At 46.4% G+C, this 19,617-nt stretch overlaps 1 protein-coding gene across 3 annotated transcripts in view; it reads right to left on the bottom strand.

The window, feature by feature from the left end:
- Nucleotides 1–19,617, bottom strand: part of COG2 (component of oligomeric golgi complex 2) — a 199,487-nt gene that overhangs the window by 130,359 nt on the left and 49,511 nt on the right. For all 3 annotated transcript variants that reach the window (XM_063917580.1, XM_063917579.1, XM_063917582.1), the window contains exon 7: nucleotides 7,770–7,949. In XM_063917580.1, the coding sequence (XP_063773650.1) occupies nucleotides 7,770–7,949 (180 nt within the window). The remainder of the gene's footprint in view (nucleotides 1–7,769; nucleotides 7,950–19,617) is intronic.

The raw sequence follows: 19,617 nt of genomic DNA on the forward strand, positions 1-19,617 counted from the left end.
GAAGCAGGGGTTTTGCCTGACTTAGGGCATTGTAAATGGCCCTCAGCTCCAGAATATTTATGTGCAGGGAAGTCTCCTGACTTGACCATAGTCCTTGGAAGTTTCTTCCCTGTGTGACTGCCCCCCAGCCTTGAAGGCTGGCATCCGTGGTCACCAGGACCCAGTCCTGTATGCCGAATCTGCGGCCCTCTTGAAGATGAGCACTCTGCAGCCACCACAGCAGAGACACCCTGGTCCTTGGAGACAGGGTTATCAGCCGATGCATCTGAAGATGCGATCCGGACCACTTGTCCAACAGGTCCCACTGAAAGGTTCTTGCATGGAACCTGCCGAATGGAATTGCTTCGTAGGAAGCTACCATCTTTCCCAGGATCCGCGTGCAGTGATGCACCGACACCTGTTTTGGTTTTAGGAGGCCTCTGACTAGAGATGACAGCTCCTTGGCTTTCTCCTCCGGGAGAAACACTTTTTTCTGTTCTGTGTCCAGAACCATCCCCAGGAACAGTAGACGTGTCGCAGGGACCAGCTGTGACTTTGGAATATTTAGAATCCAGCCGTGCTGTTGTAGCACCTCCCGAGATAGTGCTACCCCGACCAACAACTGCTCCCTGGACCTCGCCTTTATCAGGAGATCGTCCAAGTATGGGATAATTAGAACTCCCTTCTTTCGAAGGAGTATCATCATTTCGCCCATTACCTTGGTAAAGACCCTCGGAGCCGTGGATAGACCGAACGGCAACGTCTGGAATTGGTAATGACAATCCTGTACCACAAATCTGAGGTACTCCTGGTGAGGATGGTAAATGGGGACATGCAGGTAAGCATCCTTGATGTCCAGTGATACCATGTAATCCCCCTCGTCCAGGCTTGCAATAACCGCCCTGAGCGATTCCATCTTGAACTTGAATTTTTTTATATACGTGTTCAAGGATTTCAAATTTAAAATGGGTCTTACCGAACCGTCCGGTTTCGGTACCACAAACATTGTGGAATAGTAACCCCGTCCTTGTTGAAGTAGGGGCACCTTTACTATCACCTGCTGGGAATACAGCTTGTGAATTGCCTCTAACACTGCCTCCCTGCCTGAGGGAGTTGTTGGCAAGGCAGATTTGAGGAAACGGCGGGGGGGAGACGTCTCGAATTCCAGCTTGTACCCCTGAGATACTACTTGAAAGATCCAGGGATCCACCCGTGAGCGAGCCCACTGATCGCTGAAATTTTTGAGACGGGCCCCCACCGTACCTGGCTCCGCCTGTGAAGCCCCAGCGTCATGCTGTGGACTTAGAGGAAGCGGGGGAGGACTTTTGCTCCTGGGAACTGGCTGTATGCTGCAGCTTTTTCCCTCTACCTCTGGGCAGAAAGGACGCGCCTTTAACCCGCTTGCCCTTATTGGGCCGAAAGGACTGTACCTGATAATACGGTGCTTTCTTTGGCTGTGAGGGAACATGGGGTAAAAATGTAGACTTCCCAGCTGTTGCTGTGGAAACGAGGTCCGAGAGACCATCCCCGAACAACTCCTCACCCTTACAAGGCAAAAATTCCATGTGCCTTTTAGAATCTGCATCTCCTGTCCACTGCCGAGTCCATAACCCTCTTCTGGCAGAAATGGACATTGCACTTATTTTAGATGCCAGCCGGCAAATATCCCTCTGTGCATCCCTCATGTATAAGAGTGCGTCTTTAATATGCTCTACGGTTAGCAATATAGTGTCCCTGTCTAGGGTATCAATATTTTCCGACAGGGAATCTGACCACGCAGCTGCAGCACTGCACATCCATGCTGAAGCAATAGCTGGTCTCAGTATAACACCTGTGTGTGTATATATAGACTTCAGGATAGCCTCCTGCTTTCTATCAGCAGATTCCTTCAGGGCGGCCGTATCCGGAGACGGTAGTGCCACCTTCTTTGACAAGCGTGTGAGCGCTTTATCCACCCTAGGGGATGTTTCCCAACGTGACCTATCCTCTGGCGGGAAAGGGTACGCCATTAGTAACCTCTTAGAAATTACCAGTTTCTTATCGGGGGAAGCCCACGCTTCTTCACACACTTCATTTAATTCCTCAGATGGAGGAAAAACAACTGGTAGTTTTTTCTCTCCAAACATAATACCCTTTTTTGTGGTACCCGGGGTAACATCAGAAATATGCAACACATTTTTCATTGCCTCAATCATATAACGTGTGGCCCTATTGGAAGATACATTAGTCTCATCGTCGTCGACACTGGAGTCAGTATCCGTGTCGACATCTGTGTCTGCCATCTGAGGTAGCGGGCGTTTTAGAGCCCCTGATGGCTTTTGAGACGCCTGGGCAGGCACAGGCTGAGAAGCCGGCTGTCCCATATTTGGTATGTCGTCAAACCTTTTATGCAAGGAGTCGACACTGTCGCGTAATTCCTTCCACAGAACCATCCACTCAGGTGTCGACCCCGCAGGGGGTGACATCACATTTATCGGCATCTGTTCCGCCTCCACATAAGCCTCCTCATCAAACATGTCGACACAGCCGTACCGACACACCGCATACACACAGGGAATGCTCTGACAGAGGACAGGACCCCACAAAGCCCTTTGGGGAGACAGAGAGAGAGTATGCCAGCACACACCAGAGCGCTATATAACACAGGGATCCCACTATAAATTAGTGTTTTTTCCCTTATAGCTGCTTATATTATATATATATATATTGCGCCTAAATTTAGTGCCCCCCCTCTCTTTTTTACCCTTATGTAGCTTGACACTGCAGGGGAGAGCCAGGGAGCGTCCTTCCAGCGGAGCTGTGAGGGAAAAATGGTGCCAGTGTGCTGAGGGAGATGGCCCCGCCCCTTTTACGGCGGACTTCTCCCGCTTTTTCTGGAATTCTGGCAGGGGTATTTTTACACCTATATAGCCTTCCTGACTATATATGGTGTAGATTTGCCAGCCAAGGTGTATTATATTGCCCTCAGGGCGCCCCCCAGCGCCCTGCACCCATCAGTGAGTGTGAGGTGTGCATGAGGAGCAATGGCGCACAGCTGCAGTGCTGTGCGCTACCTTGTTGAAGACAGAAGTCTTCTGCCGCCGATTTTCCGGAACACTTCTTGCTTCAGGCTCTGTAAGGGGGCCGGCGGCGCGGCTCCGGGACCGAACGATCGAGGTCGGGTCCTGTGTTCGATCCCTCTGGAGCTAATGGTGTCCAGTAGCCTAAGAAGCCCAAGCTACCACCAGTTAGGTAGGTTCGCTTCTTCTCCCTAGTCCCTCGCTGCAGTGAGTCTGTTGCCAGCAGATCTCCCTGTAAAATAAAAAACCTAAAATATACTTTCTTTCTAGGAGCTCAGGAGAGCCCCTAGTGTGCATCCAGCTCAGCCGGGCACAAGATTCTAACTGAAGTCTGGAGGAGGGTCATAGTGGGAGGAGCCAGTGCACACCAGTTAGACCTAAAGCTTTCTTTATAGTTGTGCCCAGTCTCCTGCGGAGCCGCTATTCCCCATGGTCCTTACGGAGTCCCAGCATCCACTTAGGACGTCAGAGAAAGATTGATTTAAAAGTTTAAAGCTTGTTTTAATGTATTAAACTTGAATAAGTTAATTCACTGATTATTCATCCTTTATGACACTTTCAGAAGGCTCACTGACATTTATATTTATGTTACAAATGTCTGCTAAAATGTCTTATTACTATTAAAGATTGATGTCATACAGTAAAGTCTACGTAAAGTACGGTATGGAAGAGAAATATAGGACTTGGAAGGTCATGTCTGGAACTTACGTTATGGAATAAGCATTGTGCTCTATCTACTTTTTTCCCTTTAAGTGTGCATTTTGCAGAGGCAATGGGGAAAATGCAACTGCGTACAAGTTTAGAAAAGTGATAAGTTTTTGGTCCAATTTTGCTACAGGATTTCAAAAGCAATTTCTTCTTTTAAAGGCACATCCAACCCTTATCAACTTTACATTCCCACACAAACCGGGCCGGATTTAGGGGGGCGAAGGGGGCGACCGCCCCCCCTAACACAGTCATAGCCACACCCACTTTTGAGCTGAAGAGAGCTCTCCAGGCTGAGGCAGAACGCTGTCCAGCAGCCTATACCACAGCAGCACAGAGGAGCCAGGAGAGCAAGGGTTACAGAGCATATGCCCCTCACTTGCAGGTGTGTGGGTACTAGGGCTAATAAATACAATTACCCCACAGCACAGTAACATGTACATAGAACAATCACAAAGCACTATCTCAGTCTCACTCAAAAAGTTCAGTTTTTCAGGAATTGAGAGAGGAGGAGTTAGGATTGCAGATGGGAGGAGTTGAGACTAGAGAGGGGAGGAGTCAAGATTAAACAGTAAACCGCCCCCCCTAAAAGAAAAGTCTAGATCCGTCCCTGCACACAAATGTGAATTTGTGAAGAAAGCCTACTAAAAGGCTGCTTTGTAGTTCGCTGTCTCATGCTGAATGCACCCGGCAGGATACTCACTATAGAGACATAACATGAGTGCTGGACGTTGGAAGATTTTAATATATATATATATATATATATATATATATATATATATATATATATAGTACAGACAAGACAGCACTCCTTGATATAATGAACACAGATGTGGTTCCAGGTTCATATGAAAAAATAAACACTCACTTTCATGAAGAATAGCAAAGAACCGGGATCCGGTCTGAAGGTCGACACTGTCTAGGTCGACAATGTTTAGGTCGACCACTATAGGTCGACAGTCACTAGGTCGACATGGATGGAAGGTCGACAGGGTTTCTAGGTCGACATGTGCTAGGTCGACAGGTCTAAAGGTCGGCATGAGTTTTTCAATTTTTTTTCTTTTTTAGAATTTTTCATACTTAACGATCCACGTGGACTACGATTGGAACGGTAATCTGTGCCGAGCGAAGCGAGGCACCTTGCCCGAAGCATGGCGAGGGGACACGGTGCACTAATTTGGGTTCCCAGTCACTTTCCGAAGAAAACGACATTAAAAAAAAAAAACAACAACCTCATGTCGACCTTTAGACCTGTCGACCTAGCACATGTCGACCTACAAACCCTGTTGACTTTCTATCCATGTGGACCTAGTGACTGTCGACCTATAGTGGTCGACCTAGATACTGTCGATTTGATGAACCACACCCCAAAGAACCAGCATTCAGGATTATGCCGCTTTTATTTATATTGAAAAACTTTAATGGAGTCTGTAAAAAGTCCAGGAATCACCAGGAACAGCCCACCCAATGATCGTTTCAACCTACTTGAGGAAAACAGCAAGCTGGTTGAAACGACTGTCGAGCAGGCCGTTGCCGCTGATCCCTGGACTTTATGTGAGTTTTTTAAAATAAAAGCAGCATAAACCTGTGCTGATTCTTTTGCTCATTTTCATGATCGTGAGTATGTGTGTATATGTGTATATGTGTATATGTGTATATGTGTATATGTATATATATATATATATATATATATATATAAGCAGATGGGAGTAAATCAAGTTATCCCAGGATTCGATACCTGGAGTACAAAGATTTCTGTACACAGGCAGTTGGCCAATACTGACATTTAAGTTTATTTTATGCAAGTTTGTGTTTCTATGCTATTGTGGAACCTATATACAGACTATTGGGGAAATTAATTTATGGATAAAAAAATTGCACATGGAAAAAAATGGCTTTACTGCAATTTTCTGCCTGATTTTTTTTTAAGGCAATTTAATTGAAGCCAGTCTTTTTCACACAAAAATTGTCCAGTTTTGAAAACAGAGCACTTATCGGGAATTTTTTTCAGGATCTCAGCTGGTCCTGCAAAAATATTCCCAGCTAAGTGCTGGCATCAGGGCTAAATGAATAGCAACTAGGGAAGAAATAACAGCAGAGGGTAAAGCATTTTATATTGGTGAGATCACTAAAAAACAAACATAGGTTTTATATGTCCGTCTGACATGTCGCGGGCGATCACCCCCAGCAGCCTCCCGGAGGGAAGGATCGCCCAAGATACAATGTATGCTGTCCTTTTGAATACGATGTATCTTGGGCGATCCTGGCCGATCCTAGCCATGCCTGCGGGGTCGGACAAGATTGAATGTGCAGCACATTCAATCTGGAGGATCCCATCCGATGCTCACAGGAACACGCCATCGGATCAGATCGGAAACGAATCCAAAATGGCCGATTTCATCCGATATATCGGGCCGAATGCCCGAAATCGAATGAAATCGTGCATTATCGTCCTAGTGTATGGGGCCCTTTACTCTCATCTTCTTTTCCACTTTTTTTCCTGCATTGACAGGTACATATCAATTTTTTCCCACAAGTCTAATATACAATATACAGGTTGAGTATCCATTATCCAAATATTCCGAAATACGGAATATTCCGAAATACGGACTTTTTTGAGTGAGAGTGAGATAGTGAAACCTTTGTTTTTTGATGGCTCAATGTACACAAACTTTGTTTAATACACAAAGTTATTAAAAATATTGTATTAAATGACATTCAGACTGTGTGTATAAGGTGTATATGAAACATAAATGAATTGTGTGAATGTAGACACTTTGTTTAATGCACAAAGTTATAAAAAATATTGGCTAAAATTGACTTCAGGCTGTGTGTATAAGGTGTATATGACTCATAAATGCATTTTGTGCTTAGACTTAGGTCCCATCATGATGATATCTCATTATGGGATGAAATTATTCCAAAATACGGAAAAATCCGATATCCAAAATACCTCTGGTCCCAAGCATTTTGGATAAGGGATACTCAACCTGTACCACATTTAACATAGAACATAAATCGGTACTTCACATAAAAGGGTTATTATGCTGAAAATAACATTAGTTGCTGTATCGTCTTAAAAATACTACATGAAGACACAGAGAATGTTATTTAAATGCTTCAAAATAACGTCACAGGGTGGCAGTATTCTACTAGACATTGCTGAAATTAGGTTTAAGCTGTGCAAAGCAAGTAATACAGCACCATTCTCAAAAATACATATGCAGACTAATATGGTTAGGTTTCAGATAAATACTGTCAATACTTTACTAAGGGGTCTATTCACTTGATATCGGGATCTGACAGTTCAGTATTCAATTTGAGGACAAATCCGACAGGTTTTGGCCGTTTCAGACAATGTCAATCCGACTTTTTTTAAAGTCGGATTGACATTGTCGAAAAACGGGACTAAAACATGTCGGATTTAGCAGCAAATCCAACATAACATGTAAATCCACGGCTAATCCGCCGATCCACGTGTTTTCCGACAAGTCGTAATTGCTGATAAGTCGGAAAAACGGCAGCCCCATTGAATAGGTCGAATCATGAGTCGACCTAAAAAAGTCGGAAACTACCATCTTTCTGACTAGACGGCAGTTCCGACTAGAATTGAATAGACCCCTAAATAGTGAAAATAAAAGTGGAACATTACATGATTTTTAAAGAAAACAAAAACAGGAAATCCATTATACCTATAGGTTGTTCAGGTCATAGAATCCACACAGTATTTCATTATAGGTCCTGAATAGCGCAAACAATAAGAATATGTAAACTGTGCTGTTAATTCAACAGGATATATAGTGGATGCAGATGATGGCAAAATTGCCCCTAAATCACACAGATGTGAGCCAGGCTGGTGAGAGTCTAGCCTGTATTCAATAGCTGTAATAATGTGTACAGTAGGTGTATTTTACCCTCAGTAATTAAATATACATGTCATATACTTAAATCACAATGTATGCTACATGGACATAGACTGAAGAAAAGCATTCTAAATTCAGGAACATATTGAAGAAAAAGAAATACCTCATCAATGTATGGTTTTACTAGCACCTGACCAACAAGTGCCTCTGCGTCCTTAGTTTTGTCAATCATAGCATAAGTCCGCAAGCAGTGCCGGATTATATCCACATTAGAGGTTTGAAGGCCTTCTAGAAGGAGACCTTCCAGAGAACGCTGTAACATTGCAGTAATGCCAGCTATACGCTTCAAAAGAGAAAAAACAAAGGAATTACAAAATTAAATCTTAGAAACAAACAACTGTAACCACAAACAGTACAGCTAAAAATGTGTCTTATTTCAATTTACAGCTACTGGAATACCACAGTTACAGTAAAGTGTTGCTTAACTAAAAAAAGAAATGAAAAAGGCTATAAATCGGGATTTATTTAAAAAAGGAGAGTTATGGAAGACTTACCATTGTTAACTCTCTTTCTGCAAGGTATATTGGTTCCACAGGAAAACATTGTGGTGTAGAGTGGATCTTGATCCAGAGGCACCAACAGGCTAAAGCTTTAGGCTGTACCAGGATGCATTTGGGGCCTCCCCTATAAACCCCACCTTAAGGCACTGAGAGCTCAGTTTCGTTAACCAGTCCAATGCAGGAGCAGGCAAGAGAAAAGGCAGATGTTAGTCACATAGAAACACATTCTCACGACAGGAGAAGGTACCAGCGGCTAATGCCATGCCAACCCATAGAAGCAAGGTGCATCAGGGTGGGCCCCCTGTGGAACCAATGAACCTTGCAGAAAGAGTTAACAATGGTAAGTCTACCATAACTCTCCTTTTCTGCAGCAGGATACATTGGTTTCCAAAGGAAAACATCGGGGATGTCCTAAAGCAGTTCCTCAAGGTATGGGACGCACCTTAGCGGGTGTGAGAATCCGGCGTCCAAAGGAAGCATCTTGGGAGGCAGACATCTCGAAGGCATAAAACCTAATAAACATGTTCACGGAGGACCACGTAGCCGCCTTGCACATTGTTCTGCGGGCCGCCCAGGAAGGTCCAACAGACCGAGTAGAATGGGCTTTAATAGCAGCAGGAGCTGGGAGTCCAGCCTGCGCATAAACTTGTGCAATCACCATTCTAAGGTCACCATAAAGGTTTGCTTATTCGCAGGCCAGCCACTTTTGTGGACACCAAACAGTACAAAAAGGGAATCTTACCTCCTGATCGAGGCAGTCCTCTCCACATAAATACGGAGAACCCTTACCACATCCAAAGAACGCTCTTTGGAAGACAAGTCTGAAGAGATTGTGGTTCCATAATCTCTTGGTTAAGGTGAAAAGATGACACCACCTTAGGCAAATAACCCGGTCGAGTTCGAAGAACTGTATGGTCACTGTGAAAATTCATATAGAGTGAACGACAGGACAAGGCACATAAGTCCGACACCCGAGGCAATAGCCACCAAGAACAGGACCTTGGCCGTGAGCCATTTAAGGTCCAATGGAGACTCTTGCGGGGTTTTCAGTACAACAGTCAATCCCATGAAGCCACAGGAGGGACATAAGGGAAGCTTAAACCTAAGTACGGTGAAAGTATGAACGTCAGGTATAGACGCAATTTTTCTCTGAAACCATCCGACAAAGCAAATATGTGAACCTTGAAGGAAGCCAGATGGAGACCAAAGTCAAGGCCTCGTTGCAGAAAAGCCAGATTCTGGAAGTTCTGTACGTAGAGACATCATAATTCTTATCAGCACATCAGGTGAAGTAAGAATTCCAGACCTTGTATTAGATCCGGGAATGTCAGTTTGCAGGCCTTCATATAGTTCAGATAACCACCTCAGAAATCCTTGGCCCTCAGGAGTGATGCTTCAAGAGCCACGCCATCAAGGCCAGTTTGGCGAGGTCTGGGTAGAGACAAGGGCCCTGTATGAGGAGGTCCGGGCGCTGAAGTAGAAGGTAATGCTTCATTGATAGACCCTACAGGTCTGAGAACCATTGCCGTCGAGGCCCCTATCCGTTTGATAGATAGTGTCTAGTTAGACAGTCAAAAGATAGACACCATATATTAGACAGACATTAGGTCGACAGGGTCAAAAGGTCGACAGGTCAAAAGGTCGACAGGTCAAAAGGTCGACATGAAAATTGTCGACATAAAAAAGATAGACATGTTTTTTTTTTAAATGTAACATGTTTTTGGATTATTTCATACTTTCTCTATCCATGTCGGCATAGAGTTGGTTATAAACCATGTGGCGAGCGCAGCGAGCCACCGTGCCCGAAGCGTGGCGAGCGAAGCGAGCCCCGCGAGGGTATGCCTTTCTACAATTGGGGGTCCCAGATGACAAAACTATCCACACAAACCACAAAAATGCAAAAAACATGGTGTCTACCTTTTTCATGTCGACCATTTTCATGTCGACCTTTTGACTTGTCGACCTTTTGACTTGTCGACCTTTTCCATGTCGACCTCTTGACCCTGTCGACCTTTTGACCCTGTCGACCTAATGTCCATCTAACATATGGTGTCTATCTATTGACTGTCTAACTAGACACTATCTATCTTTCATACCGGAACCGTCGAGGCCATGCTGAAGCGACTAAAAGTAGTATTCCTCCTTCTTGATTGAACTTCTGTAGTACCCTGGGCAGGAGACACTGGAGGGAACACGTAGGGCAGCCGAAAGTTCCATCGAACCGCCAGTGCATCCATGAACACTGCTTGGGGATCCCTGGTCCTTGATCCGACAACTGGAACCTTGTGATTGTGTCGAGACGCCATGAGGTCTAAGTCAGGTAGACACAACCTGTCCACTAGGAGTCAAAAGACTTCTGGATGAAGACTACACTCTCCGGCGTGCACCTCCTGGCGACTGATGAAGTCTGTTTCCCAGTTCAGGACACCCGGAATGAACACTGTAGATATGGCTGGCAGATGGCGTTCCGCCCCAACAAAGGATTTTTGACACTTCCATCATTGCCATGCGGTTTCGAGTGCTGTCCTGATGGTTTATGTATGTCACCGTAGTGGCATTATCTGATCGTACTTGAACAGGCCTGTTCTGTACTAGAGGTAGGGTGAGAAATAGTGCATTGAACACTGCTCTCAGCTCCAGAATATTTATTGGAAGGAGTGATTCCTCCTTGGTCCAACGACCTTGAAAAGACTGTTGCTCCAACACCATTCCCCATCCCCATTGTCAGCAGAACCCAGACGGGGAGAGAGAAGGGACGGCCCTTGCTCTTGCTGGTCCTGGATTCACCAGGTCAGCGACAGGCGAATCTCCGGAGTCAAAAGAGATCATGTGAAACCTGATCCAATGAGGCAAGCCGTCCCACTTGGACAGGATTAACCTGTGTAGTGGGCGGGAATGAAATTGAGCGTACTCTACCATGTCGAAGGCCGATACCATCAGGCCAAGTACTTGCCTTGCCGACTGTACAGACACTCTGGGACAACTAAGGAAGCATCTTATCCTGTCATGAATCTTCAGGATTTTTTTCAGGAAACAGAAACAGTCTCTGACTGTGTGTGTCCAGGAGTGCCCCCCCAGGTGCACCATGCTCTGAGCTGGGACCAGTGAGGACTTCGATTTGATAAGCCACCCGTGGGCTTGCAGGAATGTTACCTTCGTATTAGAAGACAGAGGAGGAATTTGTGGGAATTTGCCAGAATCATCAGGTCGTCTAAATACGGCAGGATGCGGACTCCCTGGCGACGGAGATGAGCCGTCATAACAGCCATGACCTTGTGAAGATCTGAGGTTCCGTAGCCAGTCCAAATGGCAGAGCCTGGAATTGGAATGGAGGATGGAGGTTGCCATTAGCAAACCGCAGAAACTGCTGATGCGATATGGCAAAAGGTATATAAAGGTATGCATTCTGTATATCCAGGGATACCATATAGTCTCCGGGTTCCCTAGCCAGTACAATGGAGTGCAGTGTTTCCATATAAAACATGGACACTCTCATAAACTTGTTCAAAGATTTGAGATTTACTATAGGCCAGAAGGACCCACTGAGTTTCGGAACAGAAACAGGGTCGAATAATAACCTCTGCCTCTCTGGGACTGAGGTACCGCCACAATCACTCCTGTACTCAGGAGGGAACTGACCACAGTTTGCACCTTTAACGGATCCGAAAGGAGGGCTGTAGTGCAAAACTGACGAGGGGGACGTCTCTTGAACGAGACAGAGTACCCGTGAGACAACTTCCAGTACCCATGCATCTGAAGTAGTCTTTAACCAGATCAAGGTGAACTGTAGAAGTCGGCCTCCAACCCTGGTATCGCCCAGAGGGAGGCCCGCCCTGTCATGCAGCAGGCTTGTCATGTTTTGAAGCAGGCTGAAGGGCTGCCCAGGATTGTTTGGCTTTGGGCTTTGTGGTTTTGGTAGCACGAGATGCCTGACCTCTTGCATTCCCTTGAGGCCGAAAGGAACGGAAAGTGGTACCTATTGCCTTCTGTGCAGAAGGATTAGTAGTGGGGAGAAAAGCAGTCTTAGCGGCTGCTATTTCAGACACTATTTTATTTAGGTCTACCCCAAACATAATGTCCCCAGTGTACCTCCAAGGTCTTTTGGAGTTCAGGTCCACTTTCCATGACCTCATGCGGCGAGCCAAAACAGACGTGGTCGACTCCTTGTCAGCCAATACACCCGCCTCAGATGACGCCTCCTGAACGTATCAGGTGGCGGTAGTATTGTGAGACAGGTATTGTCTGGCATCCTCGGGCAGCTTTTCCTCTAATGCCTGAACCCATGCCTCAATTGCAGCCCAGGAGGCAGCTATAGTAGGTCTATGAATGGCTCCAGTAAGGGAATATACAGTCTTCAGGCATCCCTCCACACGCTTATCTGTCAGGTACTTCAATGAAGTGACAGTGGTGACAGGCAGAGTGAATGACACCACAAGGCGGGTGACGTGAGAATCTACCAGCAGTAGCGCGTCCCATTGTTACATAACTCAACAGGGAGAGGATAGCGAGCCAAAGCCCGTTTTTGGCAAAGGGAATTTCCTCCCTGGATTAAACCAGGGTTCCCGTCTGATGTCCACAAAACGATCAGAAAGGGTTAATATAGTTTTAACTACCTTCTGCAGTTTAAACTTATCCGTTTTCTTTGCCATAGTAATGGAATCCTCCTCTTTGAAAAAAATACTTATAAGCATCCACTAAGGCTGGTACATCAATCTGCATGGGAGAATCCTCATCAGTAACACAGGATTCAGTGTCTGACAGGACCGTATGCTCCCCCTCCTCTTCAGATGAGACATCAGAGAGGATTTTGGATTGTGAGGAGGAAGCAGCCCACTTAGAGTATCCAGAGACATGGGAGTGACCTGGTGTAGGTTTCTGTCTAACCAAAGACTGATTCAATTGCTGCAGTTGGTTAGACAATTTTTCCGCCCAAGGCGGTTTAACCATAGGGACAATATGGGGTGCAGTGCATCGGTGGTCCCATAGGGGGGCGCTGTGCATTTCACCAGTGTACCCCGTAGGTTGGTGAATGCAGCCCAGGGTGCTCCATTACATGAGCTGCGGACTGACTGGGAGGCGTCTAACATTTAGTACACAGACCATCATATAACATTTCCCCCTCTAGTAAATCCCTGGAGCATGCTCTGCATGATGCAGGAGCTTCCACTGATTTACTGCACTTTCTGTTAGACATTTTATATCAATGTAACCGAGTGAATTAGTACGATATAGCCAGACAAAGTACAACACCTGCAAATAAATCCGGTATTATCGAATCCCCATAGAGAGGGGAAAAGAAGGAGAAACCAGTTATAATTCAGGTGCACACAAACCAACTGAGTGTTTAAAAATAAGAATTTACTTACCGATAATTCTATTTCTCGGAGTCCGTAGTGGATGCTGGGGTTCCTGAAAGGACCATGGGGAATAGCGGCTCCGCAGGAGACAGGGCACAAAAAAGTAAAGCTTTACTAGGTCAGGTGGTGTGCACTGGCTCCTCCCCCTATGACCCTCCTCCAGACTCCAGTTAGGTACTGTGCCCGGACGAGCATACACAATAAGGGAGGCATTTTGAATCCCGGGTAAGACTCATACCAGCCACACCAATCACACCGTACAACTTGTGATCTAAACCCAGTTAACAGTATGACAACAGAAAGGGCCTCTTAAAGATGGCTCCTTAACAATAACCCGAATTAGTTAACAATAACTATGTACAAGTATTGCAGATAATCCGCACTTGGGATGGGCGCCCAGCATCCACTACGGACTCCGAGAAATAGAATTATCGGTAAGTAAATTCTTATTTTCTCTATCGTCCTAAGTGGATGCTGGGGTTCCTGAAAGGACCATGGGGATTATACCAAAGCTCCCAAACGGGCGGGAGAGTGCGGATGACTCTGCAGCACCGAATGAGAGAACTCCAGGTCCTCCTTTGCCAGGGTATCAAATTTGTAAAATTTTACAAACGTGTTCTCCCCCGACCACGTAGCTGCTCGGCAGAGTTGTAATGCCCAGACCCCTCGGGCAGCCGCCCAAGATGAGCCCACCTTCCTTGTGGAGTGGGCTTTTACAGTTTTAGGCTGTGGCAGGCCTGCCACAGAATGTGCAAGTTGAATTGTGTTACAAATCCAACGAGCAATCGACTGCTTAGAAGCAGGTGCGCCCAACTTGTTGGGTGCATACAATATAAACAGCGAGTCAGATTTTCTGACTCCAGCCGTCCTTGCAATGTATATTTTTAAGGCTCTGACAACGTCCAACAACTTGGAGTCCTCCAAGTCGCTAGTGGCCGCAGGCACCACAATAGGTTGGTTCAGATGAAATGCTGATACCACTTTATGGAGAAAATGCGGACGAGTCCGCAGTTCTGCCCTATCCGAATGGAAGATTAGATAAGGACTTTTATAAGATAAAGCCGCCAATTCAGATACTCTCCTGGCAGAGGCCAGGGCTAGTAACATAGTCACTTTCAATGTGAGATATTTCAAATCCACCTTTTTCAATGGTTCAAACCAATGGGATTTGAGGAAATCTAAAACTACATTTAGATCCCACGGTGCCACCGGAGGCACCACAGGAGGCTGTATATGCAGTACTCCCTTGACAAAAGTCTGGACCTCAGGGACAGAGGCCAATTCTTTTTGGAAGAATATTGACAGGGCCGAAATTTGAACCTTAATGGATCCCAATTTGAGACCCATAGATAATCCTGATTGCAGGAAATGTAGGAAACGACCCAGTTGGAATTCCTCCGTCGGAACCCTCCGATCCTCGCACCACGCTACATATTTTCGCCAAATGCGGTGATAATGTTTCACGGTGACTTCCTTCCGTGCCCTAATCAAGGTAGGAATGACTTCTTCTGGAATGCCTTTCCCTTTTAGGATCTGGCGTTCAACCGCCATGCCGTCAAACGCAGCCGCGGTAAGTCTTGAAAAAGACAGGGACCCTGCTGTAGCAGGTCCCTTCTCAGAGGTAGAGGCCACGGTTCGTCCGTGAGCATCTCTTGAAGTTCCGGATACCAAGTCCTTCTCGGCCAATCCGGAACCACTAGTATTGTTCTTACTCTTCTTTGCCGTATGATCTTCAATACCTTTGGTATGAGCGGCAGAGGAGGAAACACATACACTGACTGGTACACCCAAGGAGTTACCAGTGCGTCCACAGCTATTGCCTGTGGATCTCTTGACCTGGCGCAATATTTGTCCAGTTTCTTGTTGAGGCGAGACGCCATCATGTCTACAATTGGTCTTTCCCAACGGTCTATTAACATGTTGAAGACTTCTGGATGTAGACCCCACTCTCCCGGATGAAGATCGTGTCTGCTGAGGAAGTCTGCTTCCCAGTTGTCCACGCCCGGGATGAACACTGCTGACAGTGCTATCACGTGATTCTCCGCCCAGCGAAGAATCTTGGCAGCTTCTGCCATTGCACTCCTGCTTCTTGTGCCGCCCTGCCTGTTTACATGGGCGACCGCCGTGATGTTGTCCGACTGAATCAACACCGGCTTTCCTTGCAGGAGAAGTTCCGCCTGGCTTAGAGCATTGTAGATTGCTCTTAGTTCCAGAATGTTTATGTGAAGAGACTTTTCCAGACTCGTCCATACTCCCTGGAAGTTTCTTCCTTGTGTGACTGCTCCCCAGCCTCTCAGGCTGGCGTCCGTGGTCACCAGGATCCAATCCTGAATGCCGAATCTGCGGCCTTCTAATAGGTGAGCCTTCTGCAACCACCACAGAAGTGACACCCTTGTCTTTGGTGACAGGGTTATTCGCAGGTGCATCTGCAGATGCGACCCTGACCATTTGTCCAACAGATCCCTTTGGAATATTCTTGCATGGAATCTGTTCTTCCAGGTTCGCTATCACTGCTCTGAGTGACTCCATCTTGAACTTGAACTTTTTTATGTAGAGGTTCAAGGACTTCAGATTTAGAATAGGCCTTACCGAGCCATCCGGCTTCGGTACCACAAATAGAGTGGAATAATACCCCTTTCCTTGTTGTAATAGGGGTACTTTGACTATCACCTGCTGAGCGTACAGCTTGTGAATGGCTTCCAACACCCTCTCCCTTTCGGAAGAGACGGTTGGTAAGGCAGACTTCAGGAAACGATGAGGAGGATCCGTCTCTAATTCCAACCTGTACCCCTGAGATATTATCTGCAGGATCCAGGGGTCTACCTGCGAGTGAGCCCACTGCGCGCTGTAATTTTTGAGACGGCCCCCCACTGTCCCCGAGTCCGCTTGAGAGGCCCCAGCGTCATGCTGAGGTTTTTGCAGGAGCCGGGGAGGGCTTCTGTTCCTGGGAAGGAGCTGCCTGTTGGTGTCTCTTCCCTCTTCCTCTGCCTCGTGGCAGGTACGACAAGCCCTTTGCTCTCTTATTTTTGTAGGAGCGAAAAGGCTGCGGTTGAAAGGTCGGTGCCTTTCTCTGTTGGGGAGTGACTTGAGGTAAAAAAGTGGATTTCCCGGCAGTAGCCGTGGCCACCAAGTCTGATAGACCAACTCCAAATAACTCCTCCCCTTTATACGGCAAAACCTCCATGTGACGTTTTGAATCCGCATCGCCTGTCCACTGTCGTGTCCATAAGGCTCTTCTGGCTGAAATGGACATAGCACTCATCCGAGATGCCAGTGTGCAAATATCCCTCTGTGCATCACGCATATAGATAAATGCATCCTTTATTTGTTCTAACGACAGTAAAACATTGTCCCTATCTAGGGTATCAATATTTTCAATCAGGGATTCTGACCAAACTACTCCAGCACTGCACATCCAGGCAGTTGCTATAGCTGGTCGTAGTATAACACCTGCATGTGTGTATATATTCTTTTGAATAACTTCCATCTTTCTATCTGATGGATCCTTAAGTGCGGCCGTCTCAGGAGAGGGTAACGCCACTTGTTTGGATAAGCGTGTGAGCGCCTTGTCCACCTTAGGGGGTGTTTCCCAGCGCGCCCTAACCTCTGGCGGGAAAGGGTATAATGCCAATAACTTTTTTGAAATTATCAACTTTTTATCAGGAGCAACCCACGCTTCATCACACACGTCATTTAATTCTTCTGATTCAGGAAAAACTGTTTGTAGTTTTTTCACACCATACATAATACCCTGTTTTACGGTATCTGTAGTATCAGCTAAATGTAACGTCTCCTTCATTGCCAAAATCATATAACGTGTGGCCCTACTGGAAAATACGTTTGAATTTCTACCGTCGTCACTGGAATCAGTGCCCGTGTCTGGGTCTGTGTCGACCGACTGAGGCAAAGGGCGTTTTACAGCCCCTGACGGTGTTTGAGGCGCCTGGACAGGCATTAATTGATTGTCCGGCCGCCTCATGTCCTCAACTGACTGTTTAAGGGAAGATAAACCATCACGTAATTCCACAAATAAAGGCATCCATTCTGGTGTCGACCCCCTGGGGGGTGACATCTGCATATTTGGCAATTGCTCCGCCTCCACACCAATATCGTCCTCATACATGTCGACACCACGTACCGACACACACCGCAAACTCACAGGGAATGCTCTAATGAAGACAGGACCCACTAGCCCTTTTGGGGAGACAGAGGGAGAGTCTGCCAGCACACACCACAAAGCGCTATATATACAAGGGATATCCTTATATTAAGTGCTCCCTTATAGCTGCTTTAATATATATATATATATAGCCATTAATGTGCCCCCCCTCTCTGTTTTACCCTGTTTCTGTAGTGCAGTGCAGGGGAGAGACCTGGGAGCCGTTCTGACCAGCGGAGCTGTGACAGAAAATGGCGCCGTGTGCTGAGGAGATAGGCCCCGCCCCTTTTTCGGCGGGTTCTTCTCCCGCTATTTTTCCAGTCAGGCAGGGGTTAAATATCTCCATATAGCCCCTATGGGCTATATGTGAGGTATTTTTAGCCTTGTATAAGGTTTATATTTGCCTCTCAGAGCGCCCCCCCCCAGCGCTCTGCACCCTCAGTGACTGCCCAGTGAAGTGTGCTGAGAGGAAAATGGCGCACAGCTGCAGTGCTGTGCGCTACCTTATGAAGACTGAGGAGTCTTCAGCCGCCGGTTTCCGGACCTCTTCACGCTTCAGCATCTGCAAGGGGGTCGGCGGCGCGGCTCCGGGACCGGACTCCACGGCTGGGCCTGTGTTCGATCCCTCTGGAGCTAATGGTGTCCAGTAGCCAAGCAGCAAATCCACTCTGCATGCAGGTGAGTTTACTACTTTCCCCCTAAGTCCCACGTTGCAGTGATCCTGTTGCCAGCAGGACTCACTGTAAAGAAAAAAACCTAAACTAAACTTTCTCTAAGCAGCTCTTTAGGAGAGCCACCTAGATTGCACCCTTCTCGTTCGGGCACAAAATCTAACTGGAGTCTGGAGGAGGGTCATAGGGGGAGGAGCCAGTGCACACCACCTGACCTAGTAAAGCTTTACTTTTTTGTGCCCTGTCTCCTGCGGAGCCGCTATTCCCCATGGTCCTTTCAGGAACCCCAGCATCCACTTAGGACGATAGAGAAATATAACTTTATTATGGGTTTTTCTATATCCCCGATAGAGCACCTGAATTATAACTGGTTTCTCCTTCTTTTCCCCTCTCTATGGGGATTCGATAATATATCCTGATTCAAACCAGTTGGTATGATCTTTTGAACCTTCAATCACATATTTATGTGGACATAATTATATACTTAATGGCCCTCATTCAGAGTTGTTCGCTCGTTGCAGAGTTTCGCTATATTGCGATTAGTCGCTTACTGCGCATGCGCAAGGTTCGCATAGCGCATGCGGTTAGTTATTTTACTCAAAAGTTAGCTATTTTACTCACGGCATAACGAGGATTTTTCATCGTTCTGGTGATCGTAGTGTGATTGACAGGAAGTGGGTGTTTCTGGGCGAAAACTGGACGTTTTATGGAAGTGTGCGAAAAAACGCTGGCGTTTCTGGGAAAAACGCGGGGAGTGTCTGAAGAAACGGGGGAGTGTCTGGGCGAACGCTGGGTGTGTTTGTGACATCAAACCAGGAACGAAACTGACTGAACTGATCGCAATGTAGGAGTAAGTCTGGAGTTATTCAGAAACTGCTAAGAATTTTCTATTCGCAAATCTGCTAATCTTTCGCTCGCAATTCTGCTATGCTAAGATACACTCCCAGAGGGCGGCGGCTTAGCGTGTGCAATGCTACTAAAAGCAGCTAGTGAGCGAACAACTCGGAATGAGGGCCAATATTGGGTTATTCTAACACATTTACAGAAGGTACCCCCATTATTGATTATATATAGAAATGACTCCTATCTTGGTGCGGGTCATCCTCCAGGACTGGTGAGAGCTTTAGTCTTCCTATTGTTGGAACTTTCTTAAATCCGGTATTATTTGACAGTACACAGTAGAATATACGTATTGGATAAATACTATGAAGCACTATATTAGCAGACCGAGACGCACCTAGCCTCTTAGGGTACAGAATATAGT

Source organism: Pseudophryne corroboree, chromosome 4 (genome assembly GCF_028390025.1).
Source record: "Pseudophryne corroboree isolate aPseCor3 chromosome 4, aPseCor3.hap2, whole genome shotgun sequence".
Classification (NCBI taxonomy): Eukaryota; Metazoa; Chordata; class Amphibia; order Anura; family Myobatrachidae; genus Pseudophryne; species Pseudophryne corroboree.